This window comes from Eptatretus burgeri, chromosome 20 (genome assembly GCF_056783735.1).
Source record: "Eptatretus burgeri isolate ZD-2024b chromosome 20, Ebu_testis_v1, whole genome shotgun sequence".
NCBI classification, from domain to species: Eukaryota; Metazoa; Chordata; class Myxini; order Myxiniformes; family Myxinidae; genus Eptatretus; species Eptatretus burgeri.
The window spans coordinates 1,391,269-1,409,041 of record NC_140980.1 but is presented as its reverse complement, the minus strand read 5'-3'; the positions used below and the strand labels follow the sequence as shown (position 1 = coordinate 1,409,041).

Here is a 17,773-nt window from a genome sequence, read left to right as displayed (position 1 = left end):
GTTGGACAGCTTGCCTGATTCCACTTCCAATTTCAACCTGATGAAAAAACAAGTACATTGTTACGGATCCAGGGTTCGAGGCCACCACGAGGGGAAGCACTCAGGTCCCTCAAACGCCCGGTCCTGAGGCTGCCGAGCACGGATAACTCGTGCGCTGGCGGGTTGCTAATCAACCACACGCGCCGATTGGTGCTACCAATCCTGGCAGGGTTCGCACTACTTCGCGTGTTACCGTTTCCAGTGGATTGGCAGAATCAAGGGGGATCTCATGCCCTCGATGTGTACTTCAGTTAACTTACTGCATCAGGTGCAGTCTACCGGAGCTGCCGAGTATGCACCGGCTAACAAGAGCAAATTAGTAGGGTAAAACTTCCCATCTAACAATCCGTGTTTTTATTAGGGAGTTTTGGCCATCCTTACGATGTTGAACGGATTTTAGCGCACACTTGTGCTTCAAGCTACACACCAGGACATCACAAGCAAAAACGTCTGTTATGGTACGTGGCGCCATTGCTCCCCGCCAACTCCAAAGGGCAGTAGTGGGCATCCGTGGTGGTGACTGTGGTTGCGGCGTTCATAGCGATGAGTTATGGTGTGGTGGTAAAGGCGTCGAGGTTGTAGCAATTAATGGCGAAGGTAAGCGAGCTTGGGTTGTTGTGAGGATTGATGTAAGATTTTTTAATGAAGACGTTGTGGTGGTTGTAGAAATGTCAGAGCCAGGGGTTCACCCAATTTTTTTCATTTGGTTCTCCAATGAGTCCCAGTAGAAATGGTTTGGTCCTCATGAAAAAATATAAATGTTAGCTTCGAGTGTGCTCATCTGTTTTCCTGAGCGCCTCTTCGCTTCGTATACATCTTCCTCCTCTACAAGCGCTTTCTCAGAACATCCGCTCCAGACGAGACGAGACACTCGCAAGCCGCTCTTTTTTTGTCGTTCCGAACGCTCCTCAACCGCCTCTTCCTCCTCTTTTCTGGCGTGTTCTCCTTAAATTAAATCGATATTTTTTCATATCTTATGTTATAAACCTACAATATTACTTGTAAATTATAATGTCATCATTTATAAAGTTAATTTTGAAATCACAGTGCGTGAGTATATCAATTATCGGAATTAACACGGAACAATCTGAACTCCACGAGTATTTCTGGTTAATCTCTTTACCTCGTAGTACTGTGTCAAAAAGTATCAAACCTTACATTTAGTCATCATAAATCCTCTATTCCTTACAATGTTAACAATTGCATGATGTGCTGTAATGTGGATGCACAAACGCAGTTATACGAGAGGAAAATGATCTTGCACATCTTTTGTCCGCTCTGTTCACCGTATCATTTGACCGAGGTCATCTTCCATCTGCTTGGAAGTCAGCCAACGTCACAGAACAACACAAACAAAGTACAAACAACAATCCCCTGAACTGCAGACCAATCAGCTTACTTACAATCATCAACAAGGTCATGGAATCCATAATCACATTGGACATCAGATTTCTGACCATCAGCTCAGATTCAGACCAGGTCGCTCTTCCTTCGGCATGATGCTTCTGCTCTCCCAATAATGGATGGAGTCCCTCAATGTCAGACTGAGACATATCTCAAGCATTCGATACGGTCTGGCACCCTGCCCTGCTCTCCCAAACTCTCAGCCGATGACATGCAAGGCCAACTCCACACATGATTTACTGACTTCCTCCATTCTTGGAGTCAACATGTGGCTCTCAACGGGATCCCTCTGTCAAGGCTGGAGGTCAACAATGCAGTGTTCTGGGCCCTGTCCTATTCCTAATCTTGATCAATAATCTCACAGACTCTGAAAAATCCTCCTTATCTTTTTCCTGATGACTTCATGCTCCTGATGGCAGCAGCTGCTTCCCTCTCTGCAAACCATGATAGAATAGGAACACTTGGAATATGCCTATCAATCGTGAGGAATCCCACACACTCACTGCCTCTCCCCGAAAGGACCGTCTGACAAACACTCCCATCTACTTTGTTCCACAATTTTATTGAATAAGTTCAGTCACTCAAACTTATGAGTCTCACTATGATCTTTCTTGGGCAAACCACACTCCTGAATTAACCTCCGAAGCCAGTCGCCGACTGGGCATCCTCCATCGTGCAAAGTCCTTCCTTGGCACACCTGAACTCTTATCCATCTACAAGGCCTTTTGATTGAGTACTGTGCTCCTCTTTTAGCTGGCGCCCCTGCCTCACGATTTGCTGAGCTTGATGCCTTGGAAATGGAGGTCTCCAAATCATTGGAATTTCCTGTGATGAAGCTGAGTCGATGGGCCTTTCACTTTCACATCAGAGACAGGTTGGTGGTCTCCCTGTCTTCTACCACCTCCTTTCTGGTCTTCCACCCTCTGCTCTTTCCACGCTTTGTCCGTCCTCCTCCCCCCCCAGGTTTCTGCATGACGCACAAGGTCTACCTACAGTCCCTCTTGTTGAAACTCCCAAAATCCAGAATCACTGCTTCCCTCCACTCATTCGTTCCTCTTTTCTCCTGACTGTGGAATGAACTGCCACATTCTCTTCAATCTCAATTGCTTCTCCAGGTTTTCAATACAGCTATTCACCACCACCTCATATTGTTGCGGGCCGGGTATCGAGCACGACCGCTAGGTGGAGCAGTGGAGTCGGCTCCACCGATCACCCGGAATTTAGATCGTAGCTTTCGGAAAACTCCGACAAGTACGGGTCCCTTACCGGACCGTGAATCGTCAATAATTACACCACGTGGTACATGGTTATTTGCCAATCTTCAAAATACCTAGAGATCCACGTGGCGAGTTTACCGAGTATTCACACCCTCGACGGCCCTCATACGGAACGAGCCGCGAGTGTGCCCGAAACGTGTGCGACCCGAGTGGATGATCACCGAGATCCGTCGGTCCAAACGTCCCCTTACGGTGGCAACAACGGCCTTGCTTATTCTCCAACACGCGTCACACCAAGCCAATGGAAAGAAACACAGCAACGATCTGATGCATTTAACACTTGGGTTTAGTTATAATGGGGAGGAGGGAAGTACGCGAGAAGCAGAGTTATCCGACTAATGAGATGCACGTTTGTACAGCAAGGCACTGAACAATTTATTACTTACTCGACTGGCATCTCACACACACACACACACACACACACACACACACACACACACACACACACACACACACACACACACACACACACACACACACACACACACACAAAAGAAATGGTGGCCACAGCCTTTATTGGGGCCTCCAGCTCGGAGTGAAAAGAGAGCTGAAGAGCAGAGCCTGCACTCGGACCTGTCCACCTCGTGTGGTCTTCGAGCTGATTCTAACCGGGCACCAGCGAGAGGCGAGCCGAATCCAGACACCGGCGAGCTGCGAGCAGCCTCCTGAGCACCACCCAGCACTCGTGCTGACAATCACAACTTGAGAGATGCGACTTCCCCTCCGAGCTCCAGCGGATCCTCACGCGCTCCGCCAGTTTTTCTCGCTCACACAGATTTGGATGCTTCCGCAGATTCCCTCGCTCCTCCGATCTCTCCAATCTTGATCTCTCTGATCTCTGGTTCGACATCCCTTTTATCGCTCACGGGCGCGGCTCGCTCAGGCGTGACTCGCTCTCGGGCGCGCTCCAAGCAAACCGATTCATGACCATATTTGGGAATGGAATTCAGTTCGCTCATCGTTGGGTGCGACACGACGCATTCCCTTTTTTGGCACGCAGCCAAGCGAATCGGTTTATGTCCATATTTGGGAATGGAATTCCATCCCCGAACGCATTCCGAACACGCCCGCATACCAGCGAGCGCACGGAGAATGCCGGGAGCAGAGGGTTTTCGCTGTTGATGTATTTGGAGCTGTAGTAGCCGTCGTTGTTGTTGTATTTGGAGCTGTAGTAGTTGTTGTTGTATTCGATGTAGAAACCCTGACTATTAAAGTAAGTCACAGCGCATGTACATTTATTCACCCATTGGACTAGGGGAAGGGAGCTATCTATCCACATTCACTTATCGAAATAACTGAGCTACAGGACCTGAATATTGTGTGCTCATGGCTTCCAGATTCGCAACAATATTATCCCCCATCCAAAACTATGATCTTTTCCACCCCCTTAACTCTCCCAAGTCCACCTCTTTCCAGCTTTCCTGTTTTCCTTCCTGATAGTTTGCTTCACTATTCATCTTGTCCAGATTCACCCTCTTCATCTCCTCGAGTCCTAATTCTTCCTCTTCATCCTCCCAGAGTCCTAATTCTTCCTCACATCCCTCATCTTGGAAGTGTCTCTCCATTTTCTCCCTCAATCCTGCCGTTGTGTGTTTCCCCCTCTTCTTCTGCTGTTCTTTTGTTCTGTTGCCTCCTGATCCGTTCTCTGTTCGAGCTCATTGAACGAGCCTCTACTCTTTACAGGATATTAAAAAACAAAACACTTTCGCTCCTCTACTTACAGGTGAGCTCCTGTCACGTGATTTCATGTTTTCTATTCATTGCTTCAATTGAGCAGGTTGTTTACCCTGCCCAGTCCTTTCTATGTGTACCATGAAAGCCTCCTTCTCATGTTTCGGAATTGATTGATTGTTATCAATATAATTTTTTTGTCACTGTTAATGCAATTTTTATCTTCATCTTATCAAAGATTTATCATCAGCCAACTTTTAGCCTTGTGGCATGTCCAATTTCACAGGATTCCAAGTCTGCCATTTATCTGCTCAACAACTACGAACTGAGACCGGGCCGCCTACTTTGTGTTTGTATCAGCGTGAACAACTGCCGTCTTTTCATCGGAGGACTACCCCGGGTGCGTTAACCCAGAAAATCACTGAACCGTTTGTTTGATGGGTTGTTGTATGTTTCATTCTCCAAAACTACTGCAATGCTAATTTTCGCCTCACTATGCAGGGTACAGGTGAAGAGGAGGTCCTCGAGGAGATGACGAGGGTGACAAGCGGCGTAAAGGATGCGACTGTTTATCCAGCCGCAGAGCTGGTGCATGCAAATCGCAACCGTGGCTTTGCTTTTGTGGAGTACGATTCCCACCGATCAGCAGTCATGGCACGCCAAAAATTAATGCCTGGTGTGTGAACGTTCCATTGAAACTGCTGTCTCCATAATATGAGGTTTTATAAGTGTTGTCAACTGTTTTTTTTTTTTGGCCTGACCAAGTACATGTAATGACAATCATGGAGTGTGGCGGTACGCCGTATGGAGGGATGATATGGGGAACACTGGGCAGAACCATTCCCAAAGCGATACACATCTATACCATCACCAAAATCAATTAACACGAGTATGAAAACAATTTAATAACAGCAACCAGCATGTTGTTTGCTTGGTGGTTAAGTTGTCTGGCTTGGGGCCTTAGACCAGCCTATTGTTGGCTTAGTTGTTGAGGGAGTTGGCTTCGTGGAGGCTCTTTGGAGCCTCATTCGTATGCATTGCTGTCTTCGCTGTCGCTGATGATTCGCCAATAAGTGATGAAATTGGTCTGGTCGTTGAGGGGGTGTATAGCATTGGGATTCTCATGTGTGTACTATGTGTGAATGTCTTTATTGTTGTTGAGGAACTCTGGGAATTGTTCGAAACAGCGTTAGCACTTACCTTGTGTTGGTCTTCTTGGGTTGCTTTATGCAGCTACTTGGGCTGGAGGAGTGTGGGAGGGATCAATCATACACATATATATTGTTACGAATTCGCAAGCAGCCGCGTACCTCTAATGGCAGCCCACCGGACTGACAATTCAGTCGTGACCCTCCTGGAACTATCGCCAGGAACCAGTCACGGGTGAGGATTTAACCTCACCACAGCCCAGTCCACATTCTACCCGCGCAAGATAGGGTGAATCGCCGAATGTCGATATACCGAAGTACTCGCGCGGGTAACCTACCGAGGGACTGCACCGCCCCGCAGGTCGCCTTGGGACACGAACCGCTTAAGCGGTCCGTTCCGTTCGAAAGCGATAACCGAGCGGGTATTATCGCTGACCTCGACGGATCCGATTCTCCTTACCGGGTGTTTAAAACCCAACTAATTATTCCACGATGCAAGATGACATTTACAATGGGGGAAAGATGACGCAACGAACAGGATACATTTCACACAAGAACATTTATTAACAAGCGCACGTATATACAGCCAAGGCAGTCATGCAATGTACAAGCAAGAAACAAATAAAAGCGTTACCACCGAATACGAGGAATAATGTACATGCACAGTCACTTATGCAGGTCTACTTTACAAGACACGGCGCCACCAACATTCATTCAAAAGTAAGAGATGGCCACCCCCAAAGACGAGGATGGCAGACAGTGTCCGCGGACCTTTATGACGCGGGGCCTGGAGAACCGAAAGGGTCCCGCGAGACCGTGGCAGGTTACCTGCCCCCCTCTGTGGTCGGCGAGTCGCGACGTCCCGCTCCCACGACCGTCAGCGTGGTCGCGCCTGGTTCCGGGAATCCCACGTGTCCGGCAAGCTCTCTCCGGCGATCCTCGTCCGGACGCGCAGGTCCACCACACAGCCGGCACTGCTGCGCCTTCCGTCCGCGTCTCCCACCAACAGGCCGCTCACAGGACCACGAGCGCAGGAACCAAGCGAGGAAGAAGAAGAAGAACTGGACCACCGGGGAGACAGGGCAGGAGAGACGCATGAACCACCGAGAGAGAGGGAGACTCGCGTGCGGTCCGTCCTTTATAGTGCGGTGCTCCGCCCTTCGCCCCACCCCGTTTTCGGCTCCACCTTCCTTCGAGAAGCTTCTCGAAAAGGAGCGTGCCCTCAGTCCGACCGCCTCACGCCGTGCACCACCAATCGGAAGTGAGCTGCCCTGCCCCCTTCCCTTCACACCAAGCGCGGGGAAAATAGGCGGGAAAAAACCCCCGAGCGTCGTCGCAGTTCTTTCCTTGGCGCCTTTGTTTGACGTTTTCGGACGGTTTCCGACGCGGAAACCGTCGTAGCGTGGTCCGTGGAAGATGGCGTTCGGAAGCGGACGTAGTGGCGAAGATGGTGGTGGTTGTTGTGATGGTTATTGTAGCATGGTTGGCGTTGTGGCGTAGTTGGTGGCGGTTGTTTGTGTGGAGGTTTGTTGCGTGCTTGGCGTTGTGGCATACTTGGTGGTGGTTGTTGTTTGCGTGGTTCAAAATAACGATAGATAAAGAAAAACGGCTATCTCAAAGGGTCGCAGCCCGGTGAACACGAAGAAATTCTCTCTAAACAACGGTGGGGAAATCTATCTGAACACTCACTTACCGGGATAACTGATCTCAGGAACCTTTATGGTGTTCTGCGAATTTCCACAGCCGTAACAATATATATATATATATATATATATATATATATATATATATATATATATATATATATATATATATATATATATATATATATATATATATATATTTTTTTTTTTTTGTATACCTTGGTCGAGGCTCGTATGAGAGCTAACACACAACTCACAGCAAGGAGGCATGAGACAAGAGGGGTGGGAGTGGAAGGGACAAAACATTGGGGAACAGACACAGGTGAACTGTGGAAGGGAGAGGGATGGGGATGGGACGGGGAACATGGCGAGGAGAAGATGGACATTACAGGGACTTTCAGGAAGGAAAGCAGGAGAATTGAAGGAAGTGGGCATGGGTGGATTATCGGGGGTAGAAAAGATCGAGGATTTGGATGGGGGAAGATAAGAGGTGGTGGTGAACAGCTGTTTTGAAAGCCTGGAGGGAAGAATGGGAAAGAATAGAGTGAGGAAGTTTATTCCAAAGGCGGGAAAAAGAGGAATGAAAGAGTGAAGATGAGCAGTGATTCGTGATTTTGGTAGTTTTACCAGAAGGGGGTTGTTGGCGGACCTTGAGCGCCCTGTGGAAATGTGGTTGGGACAAATCGCAGAGAGAGCAGGGGGGGCAAGGCTGGAGAGGAGTCGGTAGAAGACAGAAAGACCACCGACCAACCTGCGGTGATTGAGTGAGAGGCCCAAAGACTCAGCTTCATTGCGGGAGATGCCAATGATCTTAAAAGCCCTGGTTTCGACAGCGTGAAGTCGAGAAAGGTGGGAGGCAGGAGCACCAGCCCAGAGGGGAGAGCAGTACTCCATCAGGCTACGGACAAAAGCTTTGTAAGTAGTCAGGAGTATATATATATATATATATATATATATATATATATATATATATATATATATATATATATATATATATATATATATATATATATATATATGTATACTGTCGCACCCCGCTATTTGCAGATTCACTATTCGCGGACCCCGTGTTGGCTGTTTATAAAATGCGACCTGCTTCAACATTCGCGGCCCCGTGCTTCGCGTATTGGTGGTATTTTGCGGAGTATTCTTGTTTTTTTTCACGTTTTTTTTTCGGTTTTTCACAGGATTGTTGATGTTCCCTCATGAATGACGAGCCGAGGGGAACATATGCCTCCTTTTTTCCATTGAAACAATTCCCCGTTCTTCGTGGATTCGCTATTCGCAGCATTTGCAGGAACGTATCCCCCACAAAGAGCGAGGTCCGACTACTTTATACTATTTGCAAAGGGGTGTGAACCCCTTTATTTTGGTTGTTGTAAATTTACTCTTGCTGGCTGAGGGTTGTGTTTCAGTATTTAATTATTTTTTTATAATCAATTTCTCCCCCAAATGGCTGAATGGATCTTGAATAAACATACAGTTGGTCAGTTCATTCTTCATTATTATGGACGAAAGGGAACTGCCCATGTCGCCGTGAAAGTCTGTTGCTCTGATGTGTGCTTTGAAAGCAAAGTGTTTCCGTTTATTTTTATAATTACTTTTTATTTTTTTTTAATATATATATATACTTAGCCCAGAGAGGTGCTCCCGTCGATTTAAATTTCATGACCCAAGGTTTTACAATATTTGACGCTGTCATTTATATTACTTCTTTGCTCTAATTGTTTCACTGCTGAAAATGTTACTTGCATGCCATTGTCAAAGTCATGTTTACTCAAGATATTTCGGACTGTTTTAAGTGACACCAGACTTTTCTCCTTCCCCCAAAAGGATCCTTTTATCTCTGGGGGCACCCAATAGATGTTGATTGGGCCACACCAGAGAAGAAGACTGACCCGTTAGTGTCTGGTGTGCGAACCTTAATTGTTCATAACTTGTCACCTGCAACGTCGGAGCGAGCGCTTCGCTCAGCAATCGAGAGAGCTCTTCGCAATGGGGCAGCAGGTGATCGCGCACCTACCGGGGCAATCAAGAAGATCACAAAGATGGGCAATTGTGCAGTTGTGCAGTTCAAAGGACAAGAGTATGCTCTGCAGGCACAAAACTCACTCCATGGTTTATGGATAGATGGAGCACAGGTATGCCGTTCGTTCTCTGGAACAAGACAACTATCATGATATGCATGGCTCCTTGTCCATGAAGTTCACTTCCTTATTGTTTAATTTGGTTGTCTAAATTGAACTGACATATTATTAAATAAATATTTAGTGTGGTTTATTGCCATAAGGCAACATCAAAAAATGGCTTCGATGGAAGAAATTCAGTTCTTCCCTGTCGGAGTCTGAGACCGTTTATTAGCAGCAAACAACATCAACAAATAACAACAAACATGCGCATGGGAAAGAAGGATATACAAGGCAAGAAATATCAAACACGATCGTCTTTCTGCTCAAAATGCAGATGGCAATCCTATTGATACTATTCTGGGCAGCAAAAGACAAGAGAAGGCTAAACATCTGGCAGGGTGAATGGAGGGGAAGACCGACAAGCATGAGAAACAAAGGGACATAGCCACTTTTGGAGGGAAGGGGGATAGACACGCTCAGGTCACGATTGCAGTGTGGGAATACGGGGTCAGCCGTGAGAAGGAGAGAGTTGACGGCAGAGTTAGGACAAAACATGAAGAGGCCGGGTCGATAGAGACACAAGCCTATTACTTTGATCACACCTTGCGTTCACCATTGAGTAACAATATTCTCAAAACACTACATTCCGTTTTATATCCTGTTAGCAAAACCTTGGCCACCGAAAGCCAACAGTTATATCATTGTCCCTGGGCAACAAGGTGTCTGTTGTAATCGACTTCTGGGAGTTATTTAATCCCACCAGATAATGGGGCGCTTCTTCACCGTAGCCAGCAGCAAAGCATCCCTCTCTCAAGCAGCTGGGCAGTTTCATTTAAACATTGGACATTCTAGTTTTGGCTATATTTTAGTGAGATAAAGCACATAAGATTTAGTGAGATACAATTTTATCTTATTCTTTGTTCAATCACATCACCATGGAGATCAAAAGACTGTAAAGGGAGATTTTACTGACGGTCGGTCAATTTGATTCCAGTACAAAAGTAACTAAACATCTTATTTTATCCCGTTAAAAGCAGGGTAGCAGCAAGTTAAAACAACTAAAAGCAGCGAGTGAATATAATTGAGAATACATGAATATAATTAATTATATTTCTTCCACACCACCATTAACTGATTGATGTGGATTAAAAAAACAAACAAGTAGCTGTGTGATTGGATTGAAAGCATTTCACATGCTCGGCATCTTTGCTGACGGCATTGATTTTTGCTGGGACGGTGCAGATGAAAGAGCTACATAACACCTGGATGTCCATTGGTAGTGTTTGCAAGACATGTGGGTTTCAACAATTAATTGAAAAAAGCTATTTGAGGGATTGCCATGCCAAGTGGAAAATCTTTACAAAACCAAAGGAATATTTAACAAACAAGAAAAAGAGCAAATCAGAGTTTGCAGACCCTCGCCGGGACTTGTTTTTTTTGTGGTGTTTGTGTGCTCGTGTGTTATGTAATTCATTAGACACATTATTAGAACTGCCACCTTGTGCAGTAACTGCTGGTAGTGATGACCGGGTACCAAGACGTCCCTCTTTGATCGGCCACCTGAGCCTGACCCGTGACGTTCAGATCAAATGGGAGACCAAATACTGGAGGTACGAGTCCTGCGTTGGAGTAATCAGATGAACTCAAGCAAGCATAAAGAAAACATGGTCATCAGGAGGAACCTGGATGGGATTCACATTTCAACTGCTACTCCTCTACCCTCAAACACACCCAGGAACAGCCAAGTGAACCTTATTCAACAACAAACATTTTTTTAACCCACATCAAAAAATTAAATAATTCTGGCTGCCAGACGACGTGTCGGATCAAGTTGAAGTGATGCGGAATATTAGTTCACAATTGTGATCTCGTCGTGATGTGGAATAGGACACACAAGCCAGACCATGTGTGTCTTGTTCCGCATCACCACTCGATAACAATTGTGAAGTTTCACGTCTATTGATTAAGCGGTTCCACAGAAAACATGATTTAATATTTTTCCTTAAATCCAATATGGCTGCCAAACCATGTGACCTTAACAACCATGCACATGCATGCCTTGGGGAACATTCATGTGAAGTTTCCCCTCGATCTGTCCGGCTGTTCTGGAGAAGAAGATTTTTTTATATGTTTTCGGGTAAATCCAAGATGGCTGCTAAACCATGTAACCTATGACGTTTTTGAACATTTTGTTCCTCATGGATAGGCGGTCATACGAGTGAAGTTTCGCCAGCTTAATTTAACACAAATTGGCGTCTCCAAACGCAACGGCCATCGCTGATCCACCAACTCGATGGCTGAGCGAAGAGTGTCAGCCATCGGTATTGAGGCGCGGAAGAGCTCTTTGCTCAAGGTCTGTCTCGTTAGATGGGTGGCGTCGGTGAACAGCAATCTTCAAGTGTTTCCACAGATTCTCAATGGGATTCTCGTCTCAGCTTTGGCTCGACCACTCAAGGACTTCCACCTTCTTGCTCTGAAGCCATTCCAATGTTGCTTTGGCTCTGTATTCCTGGGGTCATTGTCCTGTTGGAACGTCAATCTTCACCTCGTTCTCAGGTCTTTTGCACTCTGAAGCAGGTTCTTCTCAAGGATTTTCCTGTATTTGTCTCCATTCATTGTTCCCTCTATCCCTGCAAGTCTCCCAGTCCCTGCCGCTAAAAATCATCCCCAAAGTAGCACGATGCTGCCACCACTATGCTTCACGGTAGGGATGGTGTTCGATGGGTAATGAGCTGTGCTCGGTTTTGTATTCAGATAAAAGAGTTCGGTTTTCGTCTCATCAGGCCACAGACTATGTTGCCTCATACCCTCAGAATCTTCCACGTGCCTTTTTGCAAACTCCATGTGCACGGTCACGTCCCTTTTTCTCAGGAGTGGCTTCTGTCTCGCCACTCTCGCATAAAGCAGAGATTTGTGAAGCACTACAGGGACTGTTGTCCTTCTGGCAGGTTCTCCCATCTCGGCTAAAGAACTCTGTAGTTCTGTCAGAGTGATCTTTGGGTTCTCGGTCACCTCCTTGACCAAGGTCCTTCTTGACCGGATGCTCAGTTTGGTCGGACGGCCAGCTCTAGGAAGAGTCTGGGTCGTTCCATATTCTTTCCATTTCCTAATGATGTGCTCTTGGTAACTTTCAGCTCTCCAGAAGTTGTTTCATACCCTTCCCCAGATCTCTCCCTCCTCACAATTCTATGTCGGAGTTCTACGGACAGTTCGTTGGACTTCATGGTGGTGTTTCTGCTCTGACGTGCACTCTCAGCTGTGGGACCTCCCATAGAAAGGTGTGTTTCTCTCTAAGTCATGTCCAATCAATTGAATTGGCCACAGGTGTCCTCCAATCAAGTTGTCGAGACACCTCAAGGATTATCGATGGAAATTGGATGCACCTGGGCTCATTTATGAGAGTGATATCACATGATAACACATACAGGACTTTAACACTTCAGGACTGGTCTCCTGTATCCACCTGGGATATTGGAAATCATCTCAACATGACAGCATCACATCAAAAAGGTGCAAAAACGGATCTTCTTAACTTCAGCCCAATCAGCTTGCGGTACTTCCAAATGATCAGCAATATCAGGGAATCCATCGAAGTTCATGTGAAATCATTCCTTTTCTTCAACAACCTCATCTCAGATCATCAATTCCGATTCAGACATGGTCACTCTCCCCGAGACATGCTGCTTCTACTCTCCCAACAATGGATGGAGGCCCTCGATATCAGACATGAGATCAGGGCCGTCTCTCGACGTATCTCGTGATTTTGATACAGTCTGGTGTCCCGCCTTGCTCTCCAAACTGTCTGCCTATGGAATCCAAGGCCAACTCCACTGTTGGACTTCTGACTTCCTCCACTCTCGTAGGCAACGTGTGGCTCTCAACGGAACCTTTCTTCTCTTCTCCTTGTCAAGGTTGGAGTACCGCAAGACGGTGTTGTCGGCCTCATATAATTCCTAATCTTAATCAATGATCTCACTGACTTTCTGGAAAATCCTCTTTATCTCCTTGCTGATGACTCCGTTCTTTGCCGTGACATCTCTCATCCTTCTGACAGACAGGTAACAGCCTCAGACCTTGACAAAATCACTACGTTCTCCCTTACCTGTCATCGTTTCCTGCAATCCTTGTTCGTCCGTGTCCGTCGACTCTCCCCCTCCGCCCTGCTGTTGGTGTTTCTCCTTTCTCCTGCTGTTCCCTTCGTTATATTGTGTCCTGATTTGTTCTGTGTAATCGCTCTTCCACGAGGCCAGACCATGTAAACAACAAACAAACAAAAAAAACAATGCTCCAACATTTGCTGAACATGTCCCCCAGTGAATACCGGGGTCCGGGGTCCGACAGCACTCTCCAACAAGGAACATAAGTAAATAACCATTCTTTCATGGGGAACTCCTGCAAGACGAGGGGAAACGTGATGACAGATACTGTTGCAAACGAGTGGTTTGGTGGTGGAGTGAAGAAAGCATTGTTGCATTGCCCTCACTTGCTGTGCATTCGATTCGCGGAAGTGAGCTCTGGATTGCTGCGGAAGTTCCGATCAGGGAATAGTTGATCGGTCCATTCAGAATTCACAAAGCCGAGCTGTTCCTGGACGCTCTCAGATCATTGTGACTGAATGTGACCACTCCAGTGACATTAAGCTCATTTGATTTGGTTTTTTTTTCCTGTGGTTTGGTATTCCAGGTGAAGGTGAGTTTCGCCAGACCTGCAACCTCCCAACATGAGGCTGATGGTGGTGGAGTGATGAACGATCGTGACGCACGCAAGAAACTCAGGGAGCTTCAAACGCGTTCCAGAATGGTGGACCACGGGATGCCTCGTCATTTCACGAACCGGTCACAAGCAAGGCCGCACGGAGTCCGCGGTGTTCCTGGAGCTACACGGCGCTCGGATGTGGATTTGGGTGAAGCATTCTGGCGGATCCCGAGTGACAATGAAAGGACTCTGTCACCCCAGGAAATCGATTTGGCAATCACACGTACGGCCACAGTGCGCTTGGAGGTGTGGTGTGCTCGTCGTGGTCTCCCCCCTCCGTCATACTCACCTTTTAGCTCACCAGGTTTGACCGGACAGCAGTTGTACGGTTACACGGTGAGGCTGGCTTTCATTTCTGCTCAACATTGAGTGATACTTGTTACTCTGTGATTTCCGACTTTGTGCGGTGTTTGAGCTCCTTTTCAACACCGGACCCCTCACTGGTTTTGCTTTTCGCAGGTGTACGTGGATGGCGTCTCTGGAGGACCTTTCCCTCCAGATAAGGTTTGCTCGGTGCTTGATGGAGCGAAAGAACTTGCCGCACAGACCGTTTTAAACAAACTTGGTAATTTCAAGTGAAATACTCATTCAAATGTTTACCTTTGCTATTGAAAACATCCCAGGAAAAATTCCTTTCCTGCAGGCTACTCTAGTAGGACCTGTTACCAACTATAGTATATGAGAGTACTACTCTCATATATGAGAGATTTGGACTCTGACCAGGGATCTGAGATGGAGACTTAATTCCCTTGGTACCAGGTCTCTTCGGAGAATCCTTGGCTATCGCTGGTCGGACTTTGTGTCCAATGAGCGGTTGGTGAGAGAGACTCAAATGAGATTTGTTACCTGCATAGTCCGTGAACATCAGCTGCGGCTGTATGGACATGTGACTCATTTTCCTGATGCTGATCCTGCTCACCCGATTCTCTCAGCGAGGGAGTCTCGTGAGTGGAGGAGGCCAATAGGCCGACCACGTGATTTGTGGTTGATCAGCATCTCAAGTAGATGGGGATGGGTCAGGAATCTGCCTGGGGGTGGCCAGACGGAGGTCCCCAGAGTACCGGCGGAGAGTGGATGCAGCGACGCGCTGCTCCGGCGCATGCTCCCTTTACCTGACCTTACTGTGTTTGCGAAACGACGTAAAAAGGGGTGACATAAACCGGGGTAATGCTGTGTGTATGTATATACACATTCATGAGGTGTGCTGGGGTATCCTGGTTTCTATGAACCAGGCAGGAATCCTTTGGGACATTGCAGGTCAGTTGGTGAACCTCGTGTATCAAAAGCATTGAATACCTTGACTTACATCAGTTTGTGACAATTTCTATTCATGTTGTCCTCACCTAATACAATTATATTCCTGCATCCTCTCCCTCCAGCAAGAAATAACCCACATCACATGACAGCCCCAGCTGACGCTCACCCGGGCATCCCCAGGTTTTCCCGCGGGTACCCTCGCAGCCCTTTCTCCGTCACATCCAACCCTGCGAGGCGCCGTCCTTGTTTCGACATGCCAGGCCAAATGAGACGTTTCATTTCTTGCACCTGTACATCATCTCGTTCAAGATAAAATTGCCTGAATATCGATGAAGGAAATTCAGATACGTTAAGGAACCAGCAGCTCTGGTCTGTGTCTCAATTTTAAAAAAATAAATAAAAATAAATTTGTTGTTTTGTTGTTCTTCATCTTCCGGTTTTAGAAATGTTTCATTTGGAGTGTTTTTTCTCATTTATATTATACTCAACTTTAAATAAGTAAGGAACTCGTGTTTCGATGTTTAACAAAGTTTTTTTTTTATTAAATCTTCTCAACTTCGTGTTGGTGTGTTTGCGTGTATCGTTCGTGTGTGTGCAGCAGCACAATGATTTACAGTTGAAAATTTCTACCTGCATTAAGCACCATGACTTGAAGTTTTCACCATGAAGTTTTCGATTTAATTGTTTCATCATCACAAACGAGCCAGATCTCCTTATTTACTCACTCACCTTTGTAAATTTAACCTCGTTTTATGACACATGACACACCTGCTCCTCAACTCCATGTTTTGGACCTTTAATAAAGTGTTTTTTTTGCCTTTGTTATGTTTCACATTGTTATAATTCACATTGTTACATGGTTTCATTTGTCAGATTGTTTCATCACGTGACGTGCTTAATTGCAGCCAGCCCATCCCTGAAGAGTTAACTTTTTTTTTTTTAATTCAAGGAAAATAACTTTGTTCAACATCAAAACAATCTCGATCTGTTGTAATTCCTCACATCACAGGTATTTTTGAACGCAGTTCACAACAAACACATCTCGAATCAATTGAATCGAAGAGAACTTGATGGATAAACAAAGTGCACACGTTTTGTTGGCTGATTGAATTTTTCACCACAATAGGAAGTACTTATTCTAAAAACAAACCTCCCAAAAAACAAGAAGACAAAAAGAAACATTATACAGCACTCCGTGTTCTCAGCTTTTGGAATAAATTGTTTGGTTTTATCCTTCTCGTCGATTCGCAGAATCCTTTTCAACAGCAACAGGACCTCTTTGTGGAGCACGTCATTGTCATCTCGGTGTGGCAAGCAATGTTAGAAAGTGTTGAATTTTAAACTGTTCACAATTCCAGGTGAAGGGTCGAGCTTCAAATGTAGGGACCGTCCAAACTGGACGTCACGTCTGCCGGAATCGTCCCCCTCTACTCCCCTTCACTCTCCCCCACTTTCCTCCCCTCCACTCTCCCCCACCTCCCCTTCTCATCTCTCTCCACTCTTCCTCTCCCTGCACTCCCTCTCACTTTCCCCGATCCCCACACTTTCTTTGTTTCTGAACGTATCTGAATGGTGGTTCTGCCCGGATGGTGGTTATCTCTTCACATATTTGGACGGTGGTTATCTCCACATGTGTCTGGACGGTGGTTATCTCCACATGTGTCTGGACGGTGGTTATCTCCATACGTATCTGGACAGTGGTTATTTCCGGATGGAACCTCCCTTCACAATGCCTTCCCTTCCCCCACTTTTCCTCTCTCCCGCACCCTCCTCACTCCCCCCTCTTTTTCTCCCCCCCCCACACTATATACCTGTCGTCTGGACAGTGGTTATCTCCGAATGTGTCTGGACGGTGGTTATCTGCGAATGTGTCTGGATGGTGGTTATGTCCGGATGGACCCTCCCCTCGCACTGCCTTACCTTGCCCTCACCTCTCACTGGCTTCTCTTGCCCTCACCTCACGCTGCCTTCTCGGGCAAGGTGAGGGCAAGAGAATTTTGGGGAAATTAACCCTAATTTACTTTTTTTTGTATGGCTTGTCAAGGCTCATACGAGAGCTAACACAACGCACAGCAAGGGGGGCATGAGACAAGAGCGGCGGGAGTGGGAAGGACAAAATAGTGGGGAACAGAGACATCAGGAGATCTGTGGAAGGGAGAGGGATGGGGCTGGGAACATGGGGAATACAAGATGGACATTACAGGGACTTTCAGGAAGGAAGAAAGCAGGGAATTTGAAGGAGGTGGGTTCAGGGTGGATTAACGGGGATAGAAAAGATCGAGGATTTTGATGAGGGACAATAAGAGGGGGACTTGGTCGGCGGCTGTAATTTGAGACCAATTAACCTGAGTGTAATTTGGGGGTGACTATTATCTTTGTTCCACTTGATTTGATATTTTGTGGACCAAGGAAAGACCAGGTTGAAGTTTTCGATGTAATTGTTTCATCAT

At 46.5% G+C, this 17,773-nt stretch overlaps 1 protein-coding gene across 1 annotated transcript; it reads left to right on the top strand.

Moving 5' to 3' along the window:
- Positions 1-627: 627 nt before the first annotated feature.
- Positions 628-16,144, top strand: LOC147008272 (putative RNA-binding protein 46). Its single transcript, XM_085865300.1, has 7 exons — positions 628-636; positions 4,630-4,791; positions 4,893-5,067; positions 9,016-9,323; positions 13,995-14,402; positions 14,526-14,631; positions 15,446-16,144. The coding sequence occupies exons 1-7, from the start codon at positions 628-630 to the stop codon at positions 15,634-15,636; spliced, it is 1,359 nt and encodes a 452-aa protein (XP_085721426.1). The 3' UTR covers positions 15,637-16,144.
- The last annotated feature ends 1,629 nt before the right edge of the window (positions 16,145-17,773 follow it).

What these genes read in the sequence shown, in the direction of transcription:
- LOC147008272 (XM_085865300.1), top strand. An exon ending in ACGCCAAAAATTAATGCCTG is followed by an intron (nt 5,068 to 9,015) that starts GTGTGTGAACGT and finishes TTCCCCCAAAAG; the next exon opens with GATCCTTTTATCTCTGGGGG. An exon ending in AGCAGTTGTACGGTTACACG is followed by an intron (nt 14,403 to 14,525) that starts GTGAGGCTGGCT and finishes TGCTTTTCGCAG; the next exon opens with GTGTACGTGGATGGCGTCTC.